The sequence below is a fragment of the Bufo bufo genome, chromosome 1 (assembly GCF_905171765.1).
Source record: "Bufo bufo chromosome 1, aBufBuf1.1, whole genome shotgun sequence".
In the NCBI taxonomy this organism is placed as follows: Eukaryota; Metazoa; Chordata; class Amphibia; order Anura; family Bufonidae; genus Bufo; species Bufo bufo.
The window spans coordinates 738,300,642-738,319,628 of record NC_053389.1 but is presented as its reverse complement, the minus strand read 5'-3'; the positions used below and the strand labels follow the sequence as shown (position 1 = coordinate 738,319,628).

The following is an 18,987-nucleotide window of genomic DNA, read 5'->3' as shown; positions in this document are numbered from 1 at the left end:
GGACCTACGGACCCCGTTTTGCGGACCGCAAAAAAATACGGTCGTGTGCATGAGGCCTTATGCATATATTGCTGTAATATAGGAGACTCAGCCACACGGACATATGTTTACAAATTGCTGTTTATTATAATATAATATGTAACCCGTGTCCCACTGGGATGGTGTTTTTCTTTGCTGCTACCTTTTTTAATTACGTCTTTTATGTATGTACAAGTGTAATTCAATAAAGTACCTGTGAGCTTCAATTTTTGTAGGTTCTGTGTTTTGTTGTAGGAGCTGGTACTCTTATATTTTTGTATATACAGTACAGACCAAAAGTTTGGACACACCTTCTCATTCAAAGAGTTTTCTTTATTTTCATGACTATGAAAATTATAGATTCACACTGAAGGCATCAAAACTATGAATTAACACATGTGGAATTATATACATAACAAACAAGTGTGAAACAACAGAAAATATGTCATATTCTAGGTTCTTCAAAGTAGCCACCTTTTGCTTTGATTACTGCTTTGCACACTCTTGGCATTCTCTTGATGAGCTTCAAGAGGTAGTCCCCTGAAATGGTTTTCACTTCACAGGTGTGCCCTGTCAGGTTTAATAAGTGGGATTTCTTGCCTTATAAATGGGGTTGGGACCATCAGTTGCGTTGAGGAGAAGTCAGGTGGATACACAGCTGATAGTCCTACTGAATAGACTGTTAGAATTTGTATTATGGCAAGAAAAAAGCAGCTTAGTAAAGAAAAACGAGTGGCCATCATTACTTTAAGAAATGAAGGTCAGTCAGTCAGCCGAAAAATTGGGAAAACTTTGAAAGTAAGGGCTATTTGACCATGAAGGAGAGTGATGGGCCTCCACAGTCACCGAACCTGAACCCAATCGAGATGGTTTGGGGTGAGCTGGACCGCAGAGTGAAGGCAAAAGGGCCAACAAGTGCTGAGCATCTCTGGGAACTCCTTCAAGACTGTTGGAAGACCATTTCAGGGGACTACCTCTTTAAGCTCATCAAGAGAATGCCAAGAGTGTGCAAAGCAGTAATCAAAGCACTTGTTTGTTATGTATATAATTCCACATGTGTTAATTCATAGTTTTGATGCCTTCATAGTCATGAAAATAAAGAAAACTCTTTGAATGAGAAGGTGTGTCCAAACTTTTGGTCTGTACTGTATATATATATGTATTGCATATACTAACTGTAGTTTTGGCATGTGGGCCAGCGTTGGTCTTGTGTTTATATTAATATACAGATGGGGCAGAAGACACGCATACACAACGCTCCGTACAAGTTGTTTATATATAACAGACTGGTTACTATGGAAACAAACTCGCATATAACTCCAGGTAGCAGGATCCACATCTATCCCTGAGGAAGACCATATAGTGTGGACCTAGGAGGCATCCGTAGCAAGCACAGTGTGACGTCACACAGAAGAAGATGTCTCCCTGACATCAAGCGGCTTCTACCCCACACGCGCGAGCTACCGGCCGGAGCCGCGTGTACGTGAGTGACAGAAGCCTGAAGATATCGCGAAGCTACCGTGGAATGACTGCGAGAGGACGCAAGCATCAACCAGCTTCTATGTAATCCGGCTGACCTGAGCACGCCTGGAGCAGGTAAAAACTCTAACTGTGACTAAGTAATAATATATATTAACCAGGAAAATTGGACATATTTGAACACTTTTAGTCAGCGCGGCTTAACAGCTCTTTTATCCATATACCTATATAACATTTCGGGGGTCGGCAATCCACCTGTACAAACCCAGCAGCGGCATCAATAAGTGTTAATAAAAGGATTGACTACCAGTCGGTGGCGGGAGCGCTAGTATTACATCTATTTGTTTCTAACATTGTAACTTGTCTACATCCTGCTGGGAACTGACACTGTAACCTGCCCTTGTATCAGTAAGTATTACCGTTCCAATTACACACATATAGTGCATGTGGGGCAGTAAAGGAAATATATTACACCCGTTCAACAAAAACAAAACTCCCCAAAAGACATTGTTGACTTATACCCCTACCCACCATCAGTGGCATGCTTCTTTCTTTCCACCTCTTCCTTATACTCTTCCAGCTCTTGGTCAGTCAGCTGACTAAAAGGGTTCGGTGGCTCAGGTTCCGGTGGGACCTCTTCTACCGGCTGCTCTCTCAGTTCTTCCTCTGTTTTGGTAGCCAACTGAGTATCTGCAGACTTAACATATCGAAAAAGTTTCTTATTTACTGTATTTTATCTTGTAAACTACTTACAAAACTGGCTGCAGTCCAACATAGACTCAACACATGTCCTAGGGTATTCCCAAGCACTTATCTTCAGTCTTTATGTAAATAAAGCTTAAAGGGACGCCATCAGAAATGGGTATTTTAAAATTAAATATTCATAGAAAACATTTTTATTTAGAATTTTTGGCTCTTTTCCTTTTTCATTTTGGCAGTACTATGGCACTGAAAATGAAATACAAAATATTGTCCTTCTGTAGGAATCAGCACAGAGAGATAAAACTCCTATAGAGTTTCTGTGAAGAGAACATGTTATCTGAAGGTTAATCCTTATGATAAAAGTAGGTGCAGAATTGGGATAACAGTAAGGCTGGTCTAGGTAAAGATGTAAAAATTTTTGTTAATACATATTAAACCGCCAATATGTTAATACGCAGTTTGAATAAAAAAAAATAAAAAAACAGGTGATTGGTTTTCTGTTGCTCCATGTATTCTACTTCCTATCCTGGCTCTTTAACTTTTTCTTCATTTGGATGTTTAGTACAACAGCCAATACTGACTTTCTCAGTCACTGTGACCAGAGAAGGAAGAGAGTGACTATTAGAGTATCCCACATTAGACGGGTGCAATTCTGTTCTGAGGGCATCATTTTCTAGGCCTATCAAGAGAACAATAGCGCTGTCATGGGGTGTTATTCCAATTCTACACCTACTATTATTATGATTACCCTTCAGATAACATTCTTCTCCTCACAGCAGCAGTAAAATGCTAATGAGTTACCTATCTATATAGTTTGTTAACTATACCACAAATGTCTATATAGCACAGAGAGTTTTATAATGCTGTGCTGACTGCTGGAGAAGAACAGTTGTTTGTATTTAATTTTCTGTGGTAAAGCACTGCTAAAAATTAAAAAGAAAAACAAATACTCTAAAAACAATAGTTTTCCACCTGATATTAAACATTGGACCACAGTTATAAGATTTCCGGAAAAAATCCACGGGCAACTTAAAAAGGTTGATTTGAAAAACCCTTTTTTGTTAGAAGCCAGCCACCAAAGTAAGATGATTGCAAGATGCCTTGCTGATGAGACTCTCAGCGATCTGTAAACTGCAGGGGCACTGGTAGGAGGTGTCAAATTTTCCAACAGCGCCTCCACAGGAATAATGAAGCATTACATCGTGCTCATTGGTTACAAATGAGTAACCCCTCTTTACTACCAAGACAATCTCTAAGCAGGGTATCTAAATGTATTTTCTAAAACTGAGTATTTTATCGGCATGACAGTATTAGACTGCTCCAATTATTAGTATGTATGCATTCAGATGTACCCATGTAGATAATATATGACAAAGACTGCCTATGTCTGTGTGCTGTGTAGAGGTAATTACCAATGGGTATGGGCCAATATAATACCTGCACCCCCTGAAGAATTATTATAATATTAAACATGACAACAGTATTTCTTCCAGATTAGTTTATAAGAAATATGTACATACCGGACTTCTGCTCTTATCCGTTATCACACTGGCTAGTAACTGAGACTGAGGCCCCGCAGACTTCACATCTTGGCGATTTTGCTCCCGAATCTGTTTCATATAGTGAATTGAATACAATGATTAATGTCAGGAATTGTGACACAATCATCCACCTGGAATTTCACATGCTGTTATTATTTTTACTTAAAGGTGTTTTCCAGTACCTAGAAGAATTTTACAGAAATGATGCATTTGTGGGGAAGCAGATGGCAGCACCTCTGATCTAAAATAATTTTTTTAGATTGAGATAAAAGAAAATTTGCAGATGGTTAAGATTAGAGTTGAGCGGACACCTGGATGTTCGGGTTCGAACTTCACAAAAAAGTTTGAGTTCGGGACCCGAACTTGACCCGAACTTGACCCTGAACCCAAACCCCATTGAGGTCAATGGGGACCCGAACTTTTGAGCACTAAAATGGCTGTAAAAATGTCATGGAAAGGGGCTAGAGGGCTGCAAATGGCATCAAAATGTGGTTAAGAGCATGACAAGTGCTCTGCAAACAAATGTGGATAGGGAAATGACTTTAAATAACATAAAATACGTAAAAAATAATAATCTTGATCTAGGAGGACGAGGTCCATATGGAGTAGGAGGTTGAGGAGGCGGTGGATGTGGCGGTGTAGGTGGAAGTGGCAGTGGAGGAGGAGGAGGTAGCCTACACTGCTTTTTGGTTTTAAATTTAATTTTTTTAAATTACGGTACACCCCAAAACATTGGGAAATATAACCTGTGATAACCCCCTCCAGTCGTGCTAAACACACGCTCAGACAATACACTGGCTGCAGGGCAGGCCAGCACCTCCAAGGCGTAAAGGGCAAGCTCAGGCCATGTGCCCAATTTGGAGACCCAGAAGTTGCAGGGGCTGACCCCTGTCAGTCAGTTCGTGTAGGCGTGTGCACACTAAGTGCCCCACCATGTCGCACATGCCCGTGATGTTCACGATCCAATTTGATATCTGCTCTATCAACTTTCGATGTTCTTTTATGCGCCTACCATGGTGATCACGGGTGGCAGGGAATCAGGGTTCCAGGCTGGAGAGGGAGCGTGAGTAATCGAGACCACATCCAAGGGAGGATTCATTTTTTCTAATTTAAAATTATAGAGCGGAAATATGGGACAAAGTATTAAAGCGTAAAAGTGGGACAACTTTTTAAAGTTTAAGCATTGAATGAAAGGATGCGTCGCGCATCAATTAATGAAGAATTTCTTAAATTTTATTCCCTGTCAACTATGCATAGCAGGGGTTTCTATCCGGCAAAATTTGAAAAATGTCACCTGACAATGTAATTGACGATTTTTTTTAATTTATGTTCCTGTCACCTATGTAGAGGTGCCCCAGTGACATCCACCATCCATTTGGATATCTTCTCTATCAACTTTCGATGTTCTTTTCTGAGCCTACCATGTTGATCACGGTTATCGGCGAATCAGGGTTCCACGCCGGAGAGGGAGCGTGAGAAAAAGAGACCAAATTTAAGGGAGATAAATTTATAAAGAAAATTTGGGATCGAGCGGAAATATGGGAAAAGTTATTGAGGCGCAAATGTGGGACAAATTGCAGAAGCGCAAATGTGGGACAAAAGAGTAAAGCGGAAATGTGGGACACATTATTGAAGTGCAAATCTGGGCCAAAAGAGTAAAGCGGAAATGTGGGACACATTATTGAAGCGCAAATGTGGTACAACTTGTTAAAGTTTAAGCATTGAATGAAAGGAGGTGGCGCACATCAATTAAAGAAGAATTTCTGAAATTGTATTCCCTGTCACCTATGCAGATCAAGGGTTTATTCACATCTAAAATTGTAAAATGTCAACCCAAGAATGTAACAGAAAAATTACAGAAATGTATTAACCTGTCTACTTGGTAGAGCAGGGGTCTATGACAGAAAAAAATTCTTTATTGTCACCCGGAAATGTAAAAGAAAAATTATTGAAATTTATTAAGCTGTCAACTAGGTATAGCAGTGGTACTTCACACCCAAAAATTGGTGAATTTCACCCAAAAATGTAACTGACAAAGTAGTGAAATGACATAAAATAAAATACGTACAAATAAAATAAAAAAAATTTGATTTATGAGGTGGAGATCCATATGGAGTAGGAGTTTGAGGAGGCGGTGGACGTAGCGGTGTAGGTGGAAGCGGCGGTGGAGGAGGACAAGGTAGCCAACTCTGGTTTTTGGTTTAAATTATTATTTTTTTAAAATTAGGGTACACTCGAAAAGAGTGTGAAATATCCAAAATACAAGAATGAGCAATTGCGCTGCAGTATAACAATGGCTGGTTAAGGCCGGTATACATGTCTATTCTGGACAAGGTACGGACAAGTCTTGTGGGATCCATGCCTGGTTCATTTTAATGAACGTGAGCTTGTCCACATTGCGCTTGTCTGTGATGACGCCCCCTGCCGTGCTAAACACACGTTCAGATAAAACACTGGCTGCAGGGCAGGCCAGCACCTCCAAGGTGTATAGGGCAAGCTCAGGCCATGTGCCCAATTTGGAGACCCAGAAGTTGAAGGGGGCAGACCCGTCATTCAGTATGTGTAGGCGTGTGCACACATAATGCTCCACCATGTTGGTGAAATGCTGCCTCCTGCTAAGACGTTCCATATCAGCTGGTGGTGCTGGTTGTTGTGACGTGCTGACAAAGCTTTTCCACATGTCGGCCATGCTAACCCTGCCTTCTGAGGTGCTGGCGGTGCCCCAGCTGCGTTGGTGACCTCTTCCTCATCCTCTGCCTTCGCCTTGTGCTTCCACTGTGCCCCCGCTGTCAGATGGGAATGCCACCAGCAGCGCGTCTACCAGCGTGCGCTTGTACTCGCGCATCTTACTATCACGCTCCATTGACGGAATTAAGGACGGTACGTTGTCCTTGTAACGGGGATCCAGCAGCGTGGCCACCCAGTAATCAGCACACGTTAGAATGTGGGCAACTCGACGGTCGTTGCGGAGACACTGCAGCATGTAATCGCTCATGTGTGCCAGGCAGCCCAGAGGCAACGAAAAGCTGTCCTCTGTGGGAGGTGTATCGTCTGTGTCCTCTGTATCCCCCCAGCCATGCACCAGTGATGGCCATGAGCTGGTCTGGGTGCCACCCTGCTGCGAACATGGTTCCTCCTCCTCCATCTCCTCCTCCTCATCCTCCACCTCGTCATCCTCCAGAACTGTGCCCTGGCTGGACAATTGTGTACCTGGCGTTTGTGGGTGCAGGAACCCACCCTCGGAGCCACTTGTGAATGACTGGCCGGAAACCCTACGAAATGATCCCTCTTCCTCCTCCTCCTCCTCCTGTGCCACATCCTCTTCCATCATCGCCAGGAGCGTTATTTCAAGGAGGCATAGAAGTGGGATAGTAACGCTGAGAACGGCGTTATCGGCACTGGCCATGTTGGTGGAGTACTTGAAACAGCGCAACAAGGAACACAGGTCTCGCATGGTGGCCCAATCATTGGTGGTGAAGTGGTGCTGTTCCGCTGAGCGACTCACCCGTGTGTGCTGCAGCTGAAACTCCACTATCACCTGCTGCTGCTCGCACAGTCTGGCCAGCATGTGCAAGGTGGAGTTCCACCTTGTGGGCACGTCGAATATGAGGCGGTGAGCGGGAAGGCCGAAGTTACGCTGACCGGATGAGGAGCCGGTAGAGGATGAGGAAGCAGAGTTGGAGGAGGAAGCAACAGGAGGCAAACTAACGCGCCCTGCAATCCTCGGTGGTTGAAGGACAAGCGCCAAACTGCTATCCGCCTCAGGCCCAGCCGCCACTGCATTTACCCAGTGTGCTGTTAAGGAGATATAACCTCCCTGACCATGCTTACTGGTCCACGTATCCGTAGTGAGGTGCACCTTGCCACAGATGGCGTTGCGCAGTGCACACCTGATTTTGTCCCCTACTTGGTTGTGCAGGGAAGGTATGGTTCGCCTGGAAAAGTAGTGGTGGCTGGGCATGACATACTGTGGGACAGCCATCGCCATAAGGCCTTTAAAACTATCCGTCTCCACCAGACGGAATGACAGCATTTCAAAGGCCAGTAATTTAGAAATGCTGGCATTCAGGGCTATTGATCGCGGGTGGGTAGGGGGGTACTTCCTCTTCCTCTCCAGTGTTTGGGAGATGGAGAGCTCAACGCTTCCGGTGACCCAGGTGTTGGTGTTGCTGGCAGATCCTCTGTTTGCGGGGTGGCAGGTGGCACTGTCACTCCAGAGGTGGATGAAGAGGCCGCGACTGCAGCAGAAGAGGAAGCAGGAGGAGCCAGAGACCTTGGTTTTTGAGGTGTCTACTCCACTGCAGCTCGTGCTTAGCACTTAAATGCCTGGTCATGCAGGTTGTGCTCAGGTTGAGAACGTTTATGCCTCGCTTCAGGCTCTGATGGCACAGCGTGCAAACCCCTCGTGTCTTGTCGTCAGCACATTGTCTGAAGAACTGCCACGCCAGGGAACTCCTTGGTGCTAGCTTTGGTGTGCTCGGTCCTTTGCTGCGGTGGGCAGTAGCAGGCGTACTGTCTAGAGGACGGCCGCTCAGCTTTTGCACCCTGCTCCCTCTTCTGCTGTGCTGGTGGCTCTGTGCGACCACGCCTCTTCCTCCGAACTACATAGGTCACTCGCATGACCTTGATTCCATGTGGGGTCGAGGACCTCATCGTCCTCCACATCATCTTCCACCCAGTCTTCACCCCTGCCCTCCATGTCGGTCTGCACACTGCAGAAAGCCGCAGCAGTTGGCATCTGTGTTTCGTCATCATCTTGAAAGATAAGTGGTTGGGCATCGGTGCACTCAATCTCTTCCACTTCTGGGGCAGGGATAGGTGGATAGCCCTGGGAAACCCTGCTAACAGAGTCATCAAAAAGCAGAAGAGACTGCTGCATGACTTGCTGATTTGCAAGGGGGTGAGGTGAAAGACTGATGGACATCGGCTGCAGGTGCCAACTGTGGTCTTTCAGCAGGAGACTGGGTGGGATACAATCTGAATGAACTGGAACCACTGTCAGCAACCCAATCTACTATCACCTGTACTTGTTCAGGCCTCACCATTCGTAGAGCCGCATTAGGCCCGACCAAATACCGCTGCAGGTTTTGTCGCCTACTCGCACCTGAGGAAGGGGTTTCACTTGTGCGTGTAGCTGGCACATATCGGCCACGTCCTCTCCCTGCAACAGGAGCTCCACCAGCAGCACCACGACCTGGGCCACGTCCCTTATTTGACGCTCTCCTCACATTTCTCGAATTTAGGATCTTGCCCTAAATGGGTGTTTAATTAATAGTAGAATAGAACGACAGTATGTAAAGGGTGTATCTCACATGCCCTGAACCAGACTAGGCCTCAATTAAATTTGTTTGCCCAAAATGGCTGTATTTCAAATACCTGAATAGAACACCTGTATTTAAGGGTGTATCTCACACGCCCTGACCCACACTAGGCCGCAATTAAAGATTTATGCCCAAAATGGCTGTATTTCAAATAACTGAATATAACCCAAATATATAAAGGGTGTATCTCACAATGACATCTGCAGCAAAGGCTGCCAAATAATTTTTTTTGCCCAAAAGGGTGTTTGTTTAATAACTGAATATGACAGCAGTATATAACCCTGGAATTTCAAACGTCTTGATGCTGCAAGGGCGCAACAATTGTGTATTTTGCCCAAAAAAGGGTGTTTTATTAATAGAAGAATATAATCCCTGTATATACAGGGTGTATCTCACATGCCCTGACCCACACTAGGCCGCAACTAAAGATTTGTGCCCAAAATGCCTTTATTTTAAATAACTGAATAGAACACCTTTATATAATGGGTGTATCTCAGACGCCCTGACCCACACTAGGCCGCAATTAAAGATTTGTGCACAAAATGGCTGTATTTCAAATAACTGAATATAACCCAAATATATAAAGGGTGTATCTCACAATGACATCTGCATCAAAGGCTGCCAAATTTTATTTTTTGCCCAAACGGGTGTTTGTTTATTAACTGAAAATGACAGCTGTATATAACCCTGTAATTTCAAACGTCTTGATGCTGCAAGGGTGCAACAATTGTGTATTTTGCCCAAAAAAGGGTGTTTTATTAATAGAAGAATATAACCCCTGTATATACAGGGTGTATCTCACATGCCCTGACCCACACTAGGCTGCAATTAAAGATTTGTGCCCAAAATGCCTTTATTTCAAATACCGGAATAGAACCCCTGTATTTAAAGGGTGTATCTCACAATCCCTGACCCACACAAGGCAACTAAAGATTTGTGCCCAAAATGGCTGTATTTCAAATAACTGAATATAACCCCTGTATTTAAAGGGTGTATCTCACTCGCCCTGACCCACACTAGGCTGCAATTAAAGATTTGGGCCAAAAATGGGTATTTGACTAATAACTGAATATGACAGCAGTATATAACCCTGGAATTTCACACGTGCTGATGGTGCAAGGCCAGAAAAATTGTGTATTTTGGCAAAGAAGTGTGTTTTTAAAAACCCAGAAAATTATGGCTGTATTTCTAGCTTAAATTGCACACTGACTAATCTTGCAAATGCACCAGATGCTGTATATTGCCAAAAAAGGGTGTTTTTTTACAAACAGATTATTTGTGCTGTTTTTCAAGCTTGGATTTTAATGTCCCAAAAGCTCAGATGCAGTGCTGGTGCACTGAGCTTGCATAAAATGGCCGCCGCCGCCACCCACCTAACTGACTTATAAAAGTTATATTTTTTCGGTCACTGGGCTCAGGGCAGGATAAAAAGATTGTGCCCTGCACCCACACAACTAAATGTATGTAGATCGCTGAGTTAGATTCACGTTTTGAACAAAGATTCTCTCCTATTCTCTCCCTACACTAATCAGAGCAGAGTGACATGCAGCGCTACGTGACTCCAGCTTATATAGAGGCTGGGTCACATGCTGCACTGGCCAATCACAGCCATGCCATTAGTAGGCATGGCTGTGATGGCTTCTAAGGGCACACAGTTAACCGCTTGTTGATTGGCTGCTCTGCAGCCTTTCAAATAGCACCAAGAAATCGCCGAACACCGAACCTGAACTTTTACTGAAATGTTCGGGTTCGGGGTCCAAAAATCCTAAAGTTCGGGTTCGCTCAACCCTGGTTAAGATCAAACCACGGAATACCATTCAGAATCAGAAGTTGTTTTATCCGATTCTAAATAGTTTGTGTGTAACAATAGAGGACAATGATGACCAGTACCAGTCCCGAGCCCTAAAAATGAAAAATGTCCTTCCTGATCTGCTGACCAGACATATTTAACAGCTTCAGGATGCAGTCAATTTTGGAAATTCAGTTTTACTTATTTTCTCCTCATCTTCTACTTAAATATATAAATGATATGCTTATATTATGTTTCACTACTTAAAAAAAAATCTCTAAAAAAAAATCTATTGTTTCACCATACACTGACACCCATAACTTTTATTTACTTTATTACTTTTCTTTTAGCAGTGTGAGGTCTCGTTTTTTTGAGGGGTGTGGCAATACCAATTATGTTTATCCTTTTTAATGTAATTTTATTATAAGAGAAATGACAAGTTTTTATTTTATTTTAATATAGATATATTTTTTAAACATTTTATTTTTATCAACTTATTTTTACTTTTTTCTTTTTAGTCCCCTTATGGAGCTGAAACCTGCAATTATTCAATGGCTTCTACTTCTGTATTGCTGTGAATAGTGATTTTGCTGGCATTCTATTAATCCTGCCAGAGACAGGGTATAAGAGAAGCAGAAGCATAGCAGGCTTGGAGACCCTCAGAAGGCCCTGGCTGCCATAGAACCGACCAGCACCATGTGATTGCATCGTGGGGGTGCCGATCAGAGGAGAGAGTGACCTCTCAGATACTGCTGTCGCTATTAACTGCTGCATCTAAGCAGTTAAACAACTGGAAGTGAATTTATCACCTGCCTTGTATGGAGTAGTCACAGCCTGTGAGCACGCTCCATACAATCCACCGGCACCCCTGGCGTACAGATATTCCCAAGTGCATGAAGGGGCTAAACCAGAATTCTTTACTTTTCCATAAGCAAATGTTATTCTGTTCTAAGAAAACATCTAAGCCTCTTTTGAAGCAGTCACTTGTTAACCCCTGTGTCTGAATATTTCACACAGTTCTTATGGGGAAGAAGCCTTGTCGGCTACTATAAAACTACAAAAATTTAACTTAATCTAAAATAGATGAAAATAGTAAAAGGGGGCAAACAAGGCTGCAAAGAACTTTTGCAAGCACACCAAGTATAATTTGAACTGGTAAAAGGCGAAACAGTTCAGGAAAAAATAGATATTGGAAATTCCATAAAGAGAAATCGTGTAATATAATGCATAGTGTACAAATCTGGTAATACTGTGCTGGGTTGCTGGGAACTTCAAATTCTTAGGAACATAAATGCCTGATTATGATCCAAACCCAAAGTGCAAAGGCATACACACCATAGAGATGGACCAAGTGGCTGCTTTGGGGCTCTCTTCAAGAGGAGGCCTAATAGGTAACTAGAACTTATGTAAGACTCCCCTCTCCACAGGAACTACTACGTTAGCAAAGAAGGGGTGAGAGAAAAAGCCTATGGCTCATGGAAACATACATAATTAGCGGTCCATTTTGACCTTTTTTTCTCTGGGATCCCCTCCCTTATATGCACACCACTGCAGAAGTGTAATGCATCTGGTCAATAAGAGCAAAAAGCACTGGTTGTGTCTTTGCAAAGACTGTAGGACAAGCAAAAGAAAGTTTTCCTATGAGAGATCCACTAGAAATAGTACGGGTTGTTTCTGTAGTATTTGAACCCACCTTATTTCTGGTCTCTAAAACCTCTCGAGGATCAGTGAAGAGCGGCACAAACTGGTTGGGGTTCTCTATACGGATGGGCATCCCACTGCTGGGCTTTACCACTTCATCTGCTTTCAGCCACTGAAAAATGGACCCCAGAGATAACAAATTGGTATGGTCCATACACTCTATCATATTCCAAAACTGCATCTTTGGGGCTCTCAATCAAACTTTAACTCTATCCTGAGGATGCTTCATCAATATACCAGCCCTGCAAAACCCTTTTACAGTGGTTTTGTGGGGGTTCAATGTTGATGGCTTATCCTCAGGATAGGTTATCAATATCTGATTGGTGAGGGTCAAACTTCTGACAATCTCGCCAATCAGCTGTTTGAAGAGTCTGGCGAGATTCATCTGAAACTCAGATCACACAAATTACAGAAAAATATCTGCCGCATGTGACTGTAGCCCTCAAGGGGTTTTCCACCTGTATTAATGGCCTATCACATCAGCGCGGATCTGACTCCCAGCACCCCCGCCAATTAGCTGTTTGAGGAGGCTGTGGTGCATATGGCCACCCTATGATAGAAATGCCTATTCTTGTCCTCGATTGACTTTTTTGCGGGGCCGAGGAACAGAACAACGGATGCGGGCAGCATACGGTGTGCATCTTTTGCGGTCCCATTGAAATGAATGGGTCTGCACCCGTTCCGCAAAATGTAACTGTATGTAACTGGTCTACCGTCTACCACAATCCATTTAGAATACTTATGTCTTCTTATGTGACAGAGGGGCCTTTTGACCCCCTCATGCACCAGGACCACATGTGACTGATATCTCTCCATGCCCAATAGCTTTTATAGCAGTATTCTCTTAGATTTAGTGCTCTATGGACTGCTATGTTGGTATAACCAGTGAAAAAAGGCCTCACGAATATCGAGCAGCTTCTCACCGTGGTCTTGCTTCTCTGGCTGCTCACGCTTTCCTCTGCCACATTGACCCTCAGGTAAGTATTAGGTGTATTCAACCAGCGGGTCTTCTCCTTCTGCTGTTTCTGGGCATGTTGTCGTAAGGTTGAAAGAGGGACACCTTCTTCTTCAAAGACAAATGCAGTTACTGTGGCGGGTATCTCGACATCACTCTTGTGTCTTGTCTTCTCTTGGACAAACGGGTGGCGGTATGTATAGCCTGTGCGGTAACCCTATGGAATAGAAATCACATTTTACTAAATAGAGTGCATGTGGGATCCTGTCATTTTGAAAAGTGTGACGTTTTTTCAGGTCCTAATACTCCTACTGATCTCTTGTTTTAGTTGCAAAAACAGTAAATAATTAAAGAAATAATAACTTAAAGGCATCGTCTCACTTCAGTAAATGGCGTTTATCATGTAGAGACAGTTAATAAAAGGCACTTACTAATGTATTGTGATTGTCCATATTGCCTCCTTTGCTGGCTGGATTCATTTTCCATCATTTATTAGCAGCACAACAATGTACTCAGGGGTGTGCTGCTGATAATCAGTAGAACTGGGTGGGGGAGGAATGATTTTTGTAGCGATCATTCCTCCCACATTCACTTTGTCTTGGCCTGTGTAAGGCCCCTTTCACACGAATGATACGGATTGTGTCTGGATCTGTTCAGGAAAAAAACTGAAGGTTTTGCATGCAAGTGCAGTCAGTTTTGTCTGTAATTGCGTTCCGTGGTGCTGCTTTTTCCGTGCGGGTGGAATCAGTTTTGTTGTATGTGAAAAAAAGAACGGAGAAATTAGAAACATCTCCTAGCAACCATCAGTGAAAAACCCTTTGCATCTGGATGCAATGCTTTTTTTCATGAAAGCCCCATTCAGTTCTATGGGTCCAGGGCTGCGTGAAAAACGCAGAATAAAGAACGTACTGCCATTTTCACATAACACAGAGATGATGCGTGAAAATCACCGCTCATGTACACCGACCCATAGAAATGAATGGGTCAGGATTCAGTGCGGGTGCTATGCGTTCAATTCACCCATTGCACCTAGGGTGGCCAGATGTCCGGTTTTAGGCCGAACAGTCCGGTTTTCTGGCTCCCTGTCCTCCGTCCGGCGCAGTGCCTGGACGGACACAGGGATGTACACCCTTTTAGTAGCTCACACTCAGACAGCAGCACTGCGCTGTCTAAGTGTGAGCTGCAGCAACTGACTAAGGCTGGGTTCACACGGGCGTTGCGGGAAAATGTGCGGGTGCGTTGTGGGAACACCCGCGATTTTTCCGCACGAGTGCAAAACATTGTAATTGTACTCGCGTGAGAAAAATTGCGCATGTTTGGTACCCAAACCCGAACTTCTTCACAGAAGTTCGGGCTTGGGATCGGTGTTCTTTAGATTGTATTATTTCCCCTTATAACATGGTTATAAGGGAAAATAATAGCATTCTGAATACAGAATGCATAGTACAATAGCGCTGGAGGGGTTAAAAAAAATAAAATAATAATTTAACTCACCTTAGTCCACTTGATCGCGTAGCCCGGCATCTCCTTCTGTCTCCTTTGCTGAACAGGACCTGTGGTGAGCATTAATTACAGGAACAGGACCTTTGATGACGTCACTCCGGTCATCACATGATCCATCACCATGGTAAAAGATCATGTGACGTACCATGTGATGACCGGAGTGACGTCATCAAAGGTCCTGTTCCTGTAATTAATGCTCACCACAGGTCCTATTCAACAAAGGAGACAGAAGGAGAAGCCGGGCTGCGCGATCAAGTGGACTAAGGTGAGTTAAATTTTTATTTTATTTTTTTTAACCCCTCCAGCGCTGTTTTACTATGCATTCTGTATTCAGAATGCTATTATTTTCCCTTATAACCATGTTATAAGGGAAAATAATAATGATCGGGTCTCCATCCCGATCGTCTCCTAGCAACCGTGCGTGAAAATCGCACCGCATCCGCACTTGCTTGCGGATGCTTGCGATTTTCATGCAACCCCATTCACTTGGGGCCTGCGTTGCGTGAAAAACGCTGAATATAGAGCATGCTGCGATTTTCACACAACGCACAAGGGATGCGTGAAAACCACCGCTCATGTGAACAGCCCCATAGAAATGAATGGGTCGGTATTCAGTGCGGGTGCAATGCGTTCACCTCACACATCGCATCCGCGCGGAATACTCGCCCGTGTGAAAGGGGCCTAAGACTTCTCTCACCCCGCAGACATGGCTCCCTGTGGTTGACTGAGGGGGAGAGAAGCACCCCGGCTGCCCCCAGCTCACCTTCCGGTCTGAAAATTCTACCCTCTCCTCCCTTGTGTTTTTCCGGCCGGCAGTGGGGGCGTGGCTTCACTGGGACAGGGGCGTGGCTTCACATGGTTTGCTGGCATGGTTTTGGGAGTTGTGGGCGTGGTCTGTGAGGTCCAGCTTTCTAGGGTAAAGCCAGTGGCCACCCTAAATGCACCCGTACGGAAAACTCGCTCGTGTGAGAGGGGCCTAGTAGGCCAATGCAAACAAGTGTTAATGGGAGTGATTATCGGTGCTTGTCCTGACTGAATATAGGGCAGCATACTAGGGTCCTTCATATTGAATAACAGAACCTAGAAAAACTCGGAGGACATTTCTAACAACAGAGACTAGATACTTTCAGCAAGCCAACAAGCTGTTTACCCCTTGTTTACCATAGGGTGGAATCTCAGCTTATACAAAGTAAAGCTTTAAAGGGGTTTTTCAGGGTTTAAAAAATGAAAGGGGTTTTCCCATCATTTCTTTTAATCCAGATTTGTTACTAACCATGGAAGAAAAATGGTTTACATATTAGTTTATCGTCCCTCGCTTAAAAGGGTTGTCCGGGTTCAGAGCTGAACCCGGACATCCCCTTATTTTCACCCAGGCAGCCCCCCTGAGGCTAGCATCGGAGCATCTGATACTCCCATGCGCTCCCTTGCCCTGCACTAAATCGCGCAGGGCAAGGTCTCTTTTGTTTACTGGCTAGGGCAGCTCTAAATCCCGCCCATCAGTGCCGGTGACATCACCGGGCTTCCTGGCAGTCCCATGGAGAGCCCCGGTACGTCACCAGATCTCCAAAAAATGCCTTTGCCCTGCGCAATTTAGCGCAGGGCAAAGGAGAGCATTGGAGCATGAACTGCTCCGATGCTCAAGTGAGGGGAGCTGCTGTGGTGAAAATGGAGGCATGTCCGGGTTCAGCTCTGAACCCGGACAACCCCTTTAACTGAAGCCGCTGTCCACACTGCGTTTTCTGCCCCGGGTCCCGGATGGTTCAGCTGCATTTACTCTAAGTACTATGTAAAACATCTTCCTTCCACGGGTTATTAAAACCTATGGATTAGAAGAAATGGCTGGAGAACCCCTTTAAAGGGGTTGTCCGGGTTCAGGGCTGAACCTGGAAATATCCCCATTTTCACCCCTCCGGCCGCCCATTTAATGCTCCAATGCTCTCCCGAGAGCACGGTGATGTACTAGGCTCTGCATAAGGACTGCTAGGCAGAGGCTTCTGCCCAGCAGTGAGTCGGTGACGTCACCGGCACTAAAGGGCAGGCTTTAGCACTGCCCTAGCCTGTAAAACGGCTAGGGCAGCGCTAAAGCCCGCCCATCAGAGTCAGAGACGTCACCGGGAACACTGCTATACCAGTATGTGGTGATTATGGAGGCTACTTTTTAGGTAGAGCGACAACAAAATATTGACGAGCTCCAAGTACATAATAATTATCCTCCAGTACCCCTGTCCCTCCTCCTCCCTGGTCACAGATAGCATAGCCGTATCCAACAGGTGTGAAAATGTGGGTATGTCCAGGTTCAGAGCTTTAAAGGGAACCTGTCACCGGGATTTTGTGTATAGAGCTGAGGACATGGGTTACTAGATGGCCGCTAGCACATCCACAATACCCAGTCCCCATAGCTCTGTGTGCTTTTATTGTGTAAAAAAAAATGATTTGATACGTATGCAGATTAACCTGAGATATGTGCCCTGTCCCTGAGATGAGTCAGGGACAGTACTCATCTCAGGTTAATTTGCATATGTATCAAATCGTTTTTTTTACACAATAAAAGCACACAGAGCTATGGGGACTGGGTATTGCGGATGTGCTAGCGCCATCTAGCAACCCATGTCCTCAGCTCTATACACAAAATCCCGGTGACAGGTTCCCTTTAAGTACTGATGACCTATCCTCCTTCTGGAACCCCACAATCCGCTGTTTACACAAGCTGAGGAATCGGAACCAGCCGATTGGTGGAGGTGCTGAGAGATGGACCCCCACTGATCTGATACTGATGACTTATCAATATTAAGTTCTGGATAACACCTTTAACCTTGTCATCACCCTATTGCAAAGTCATTAAATGGGAATCAGAAATCAGTATGCAAAATGTCTTAGGGTTCACAAATGTATCATATGATGAAATATACACTAGTATCAGCAGATGTGTTTGTGGTGTACCAGTGGTTACCATTGCTTTCTTGCTAGGCCTGGACCTGGGCCATAATACCTACATGGTACTTGAATGTTCTCCTGCATAAATTCTGGTTTCCTATGAGTCCCCTGGCCTTAGCTTAGTTGGCTTCCTATTAAATTACACCTAGTGCGAGGATTTGTGAAATAAAATAGTGAGTGAAGGGTGTGTATTCTCTATACAGCCATATAGTATATGATGGCTCTATACAAATATTGGGTAATTAGTTAAAAGAAATGTATCACCTATATTTAAATGTTAACAATAACAATGTGGGACCTGTACACTCGACATCACTAACTTCTTCTGAGTGTTGCTCTGTGACCTGTGCAGAGGTCATTGTGCAGGAAGGGGGAGGAGGTAAGCTGTGACTGTGAATGGTGGATCCTCTGTTGTCTACATATAGGCTGAAAAAAATCGGTTTATCATAAAAACTAGAATTTTCTGATGAAACATTCACTTTAAATAAATATAATTTACCAGGTTTCCTCTGTGTAGTTCAGGCGCATTAAAAACTGAAAGTATAATATATTTGCTTGAAGAATATCCGACTTATTGGTGTCAATGTTTTAGGAAACGTGATGTAAAACTCACCAAATTATCCATCATTCGCATTAAAGCCTCAAATTCATGTTCGCCCAATCTACTCTTCTGCATGGGTCCAAACATGCTCCCTGCCCAGCCAACTGTGCCCACTTCATGTGGACGATACTTTTCTCGATCTAGCAGGATGAGATTCTCCGACCCTCCGGCACTAGGCACGGCTGAGGCCTAAAACATGAGAACAGGTCAGTCACAGTCAGACAGGTAGGTACGGTAGTCCTTTCCACGTACAAGTAACATTATTGACTTGAATGGAATGAGGTCATGGTTCAGTATTACATGTAACGTCTGTAGGAATCCTATGTGGGAAGGTTTATTGCATTGATTTTTATTGATGGAAATTGGCCCATTGGCTGCCAATACTTGTCCTGGTTATCTCTTGAGGAGCAGTACAGCTATGCTATCTTCCAAGGTGAAACAAC

At 44.2% G+C, this 18,987-nt stretch overlaps 1 protein-coding gene across 5 annotated transcripts in view; it reads right to left on the bottom strand.

Annotated features, from left to right (window-relative positions):
• ADD2 (adducin 2) overlaps positions 1-18,987 on the bottom strand; it is a 64,007-nt gene that overhangs the window by 8,737 nt on the left and 36,283 nt on the right. For 4 of the 5 annotated variants that reach the window (XM_040414419.1, XM_040414420.1, XM_040414418.1 and 1 more), the window contains 5 exons: positions 18,557-18,733; positions 13,475-13,723; positions 12,544-12,663; positions 3,720-3,809; positions 2,029-2,194 (listed from right to left, as the gene is read on the bottom strand). In XM_040414419.1, coding sequence (XP_040270353.1) covers positions 2,029-2,194; positions 3,720-3,809; positions 12,544-12,663; positions 13,475-13,723; positions 18,557-18,733 — 802 coding nt within the window. The remainder of the gene's footprint in view (positions 1-2,028; positions 2,195-3,719; positions 3,810-12,543; positions 12,664-13,474; positions 13,724-18,556; positions 18,734-18,987) is intronic. The other variant, XM_040414421.1, reaches the window with a different exon arrangement.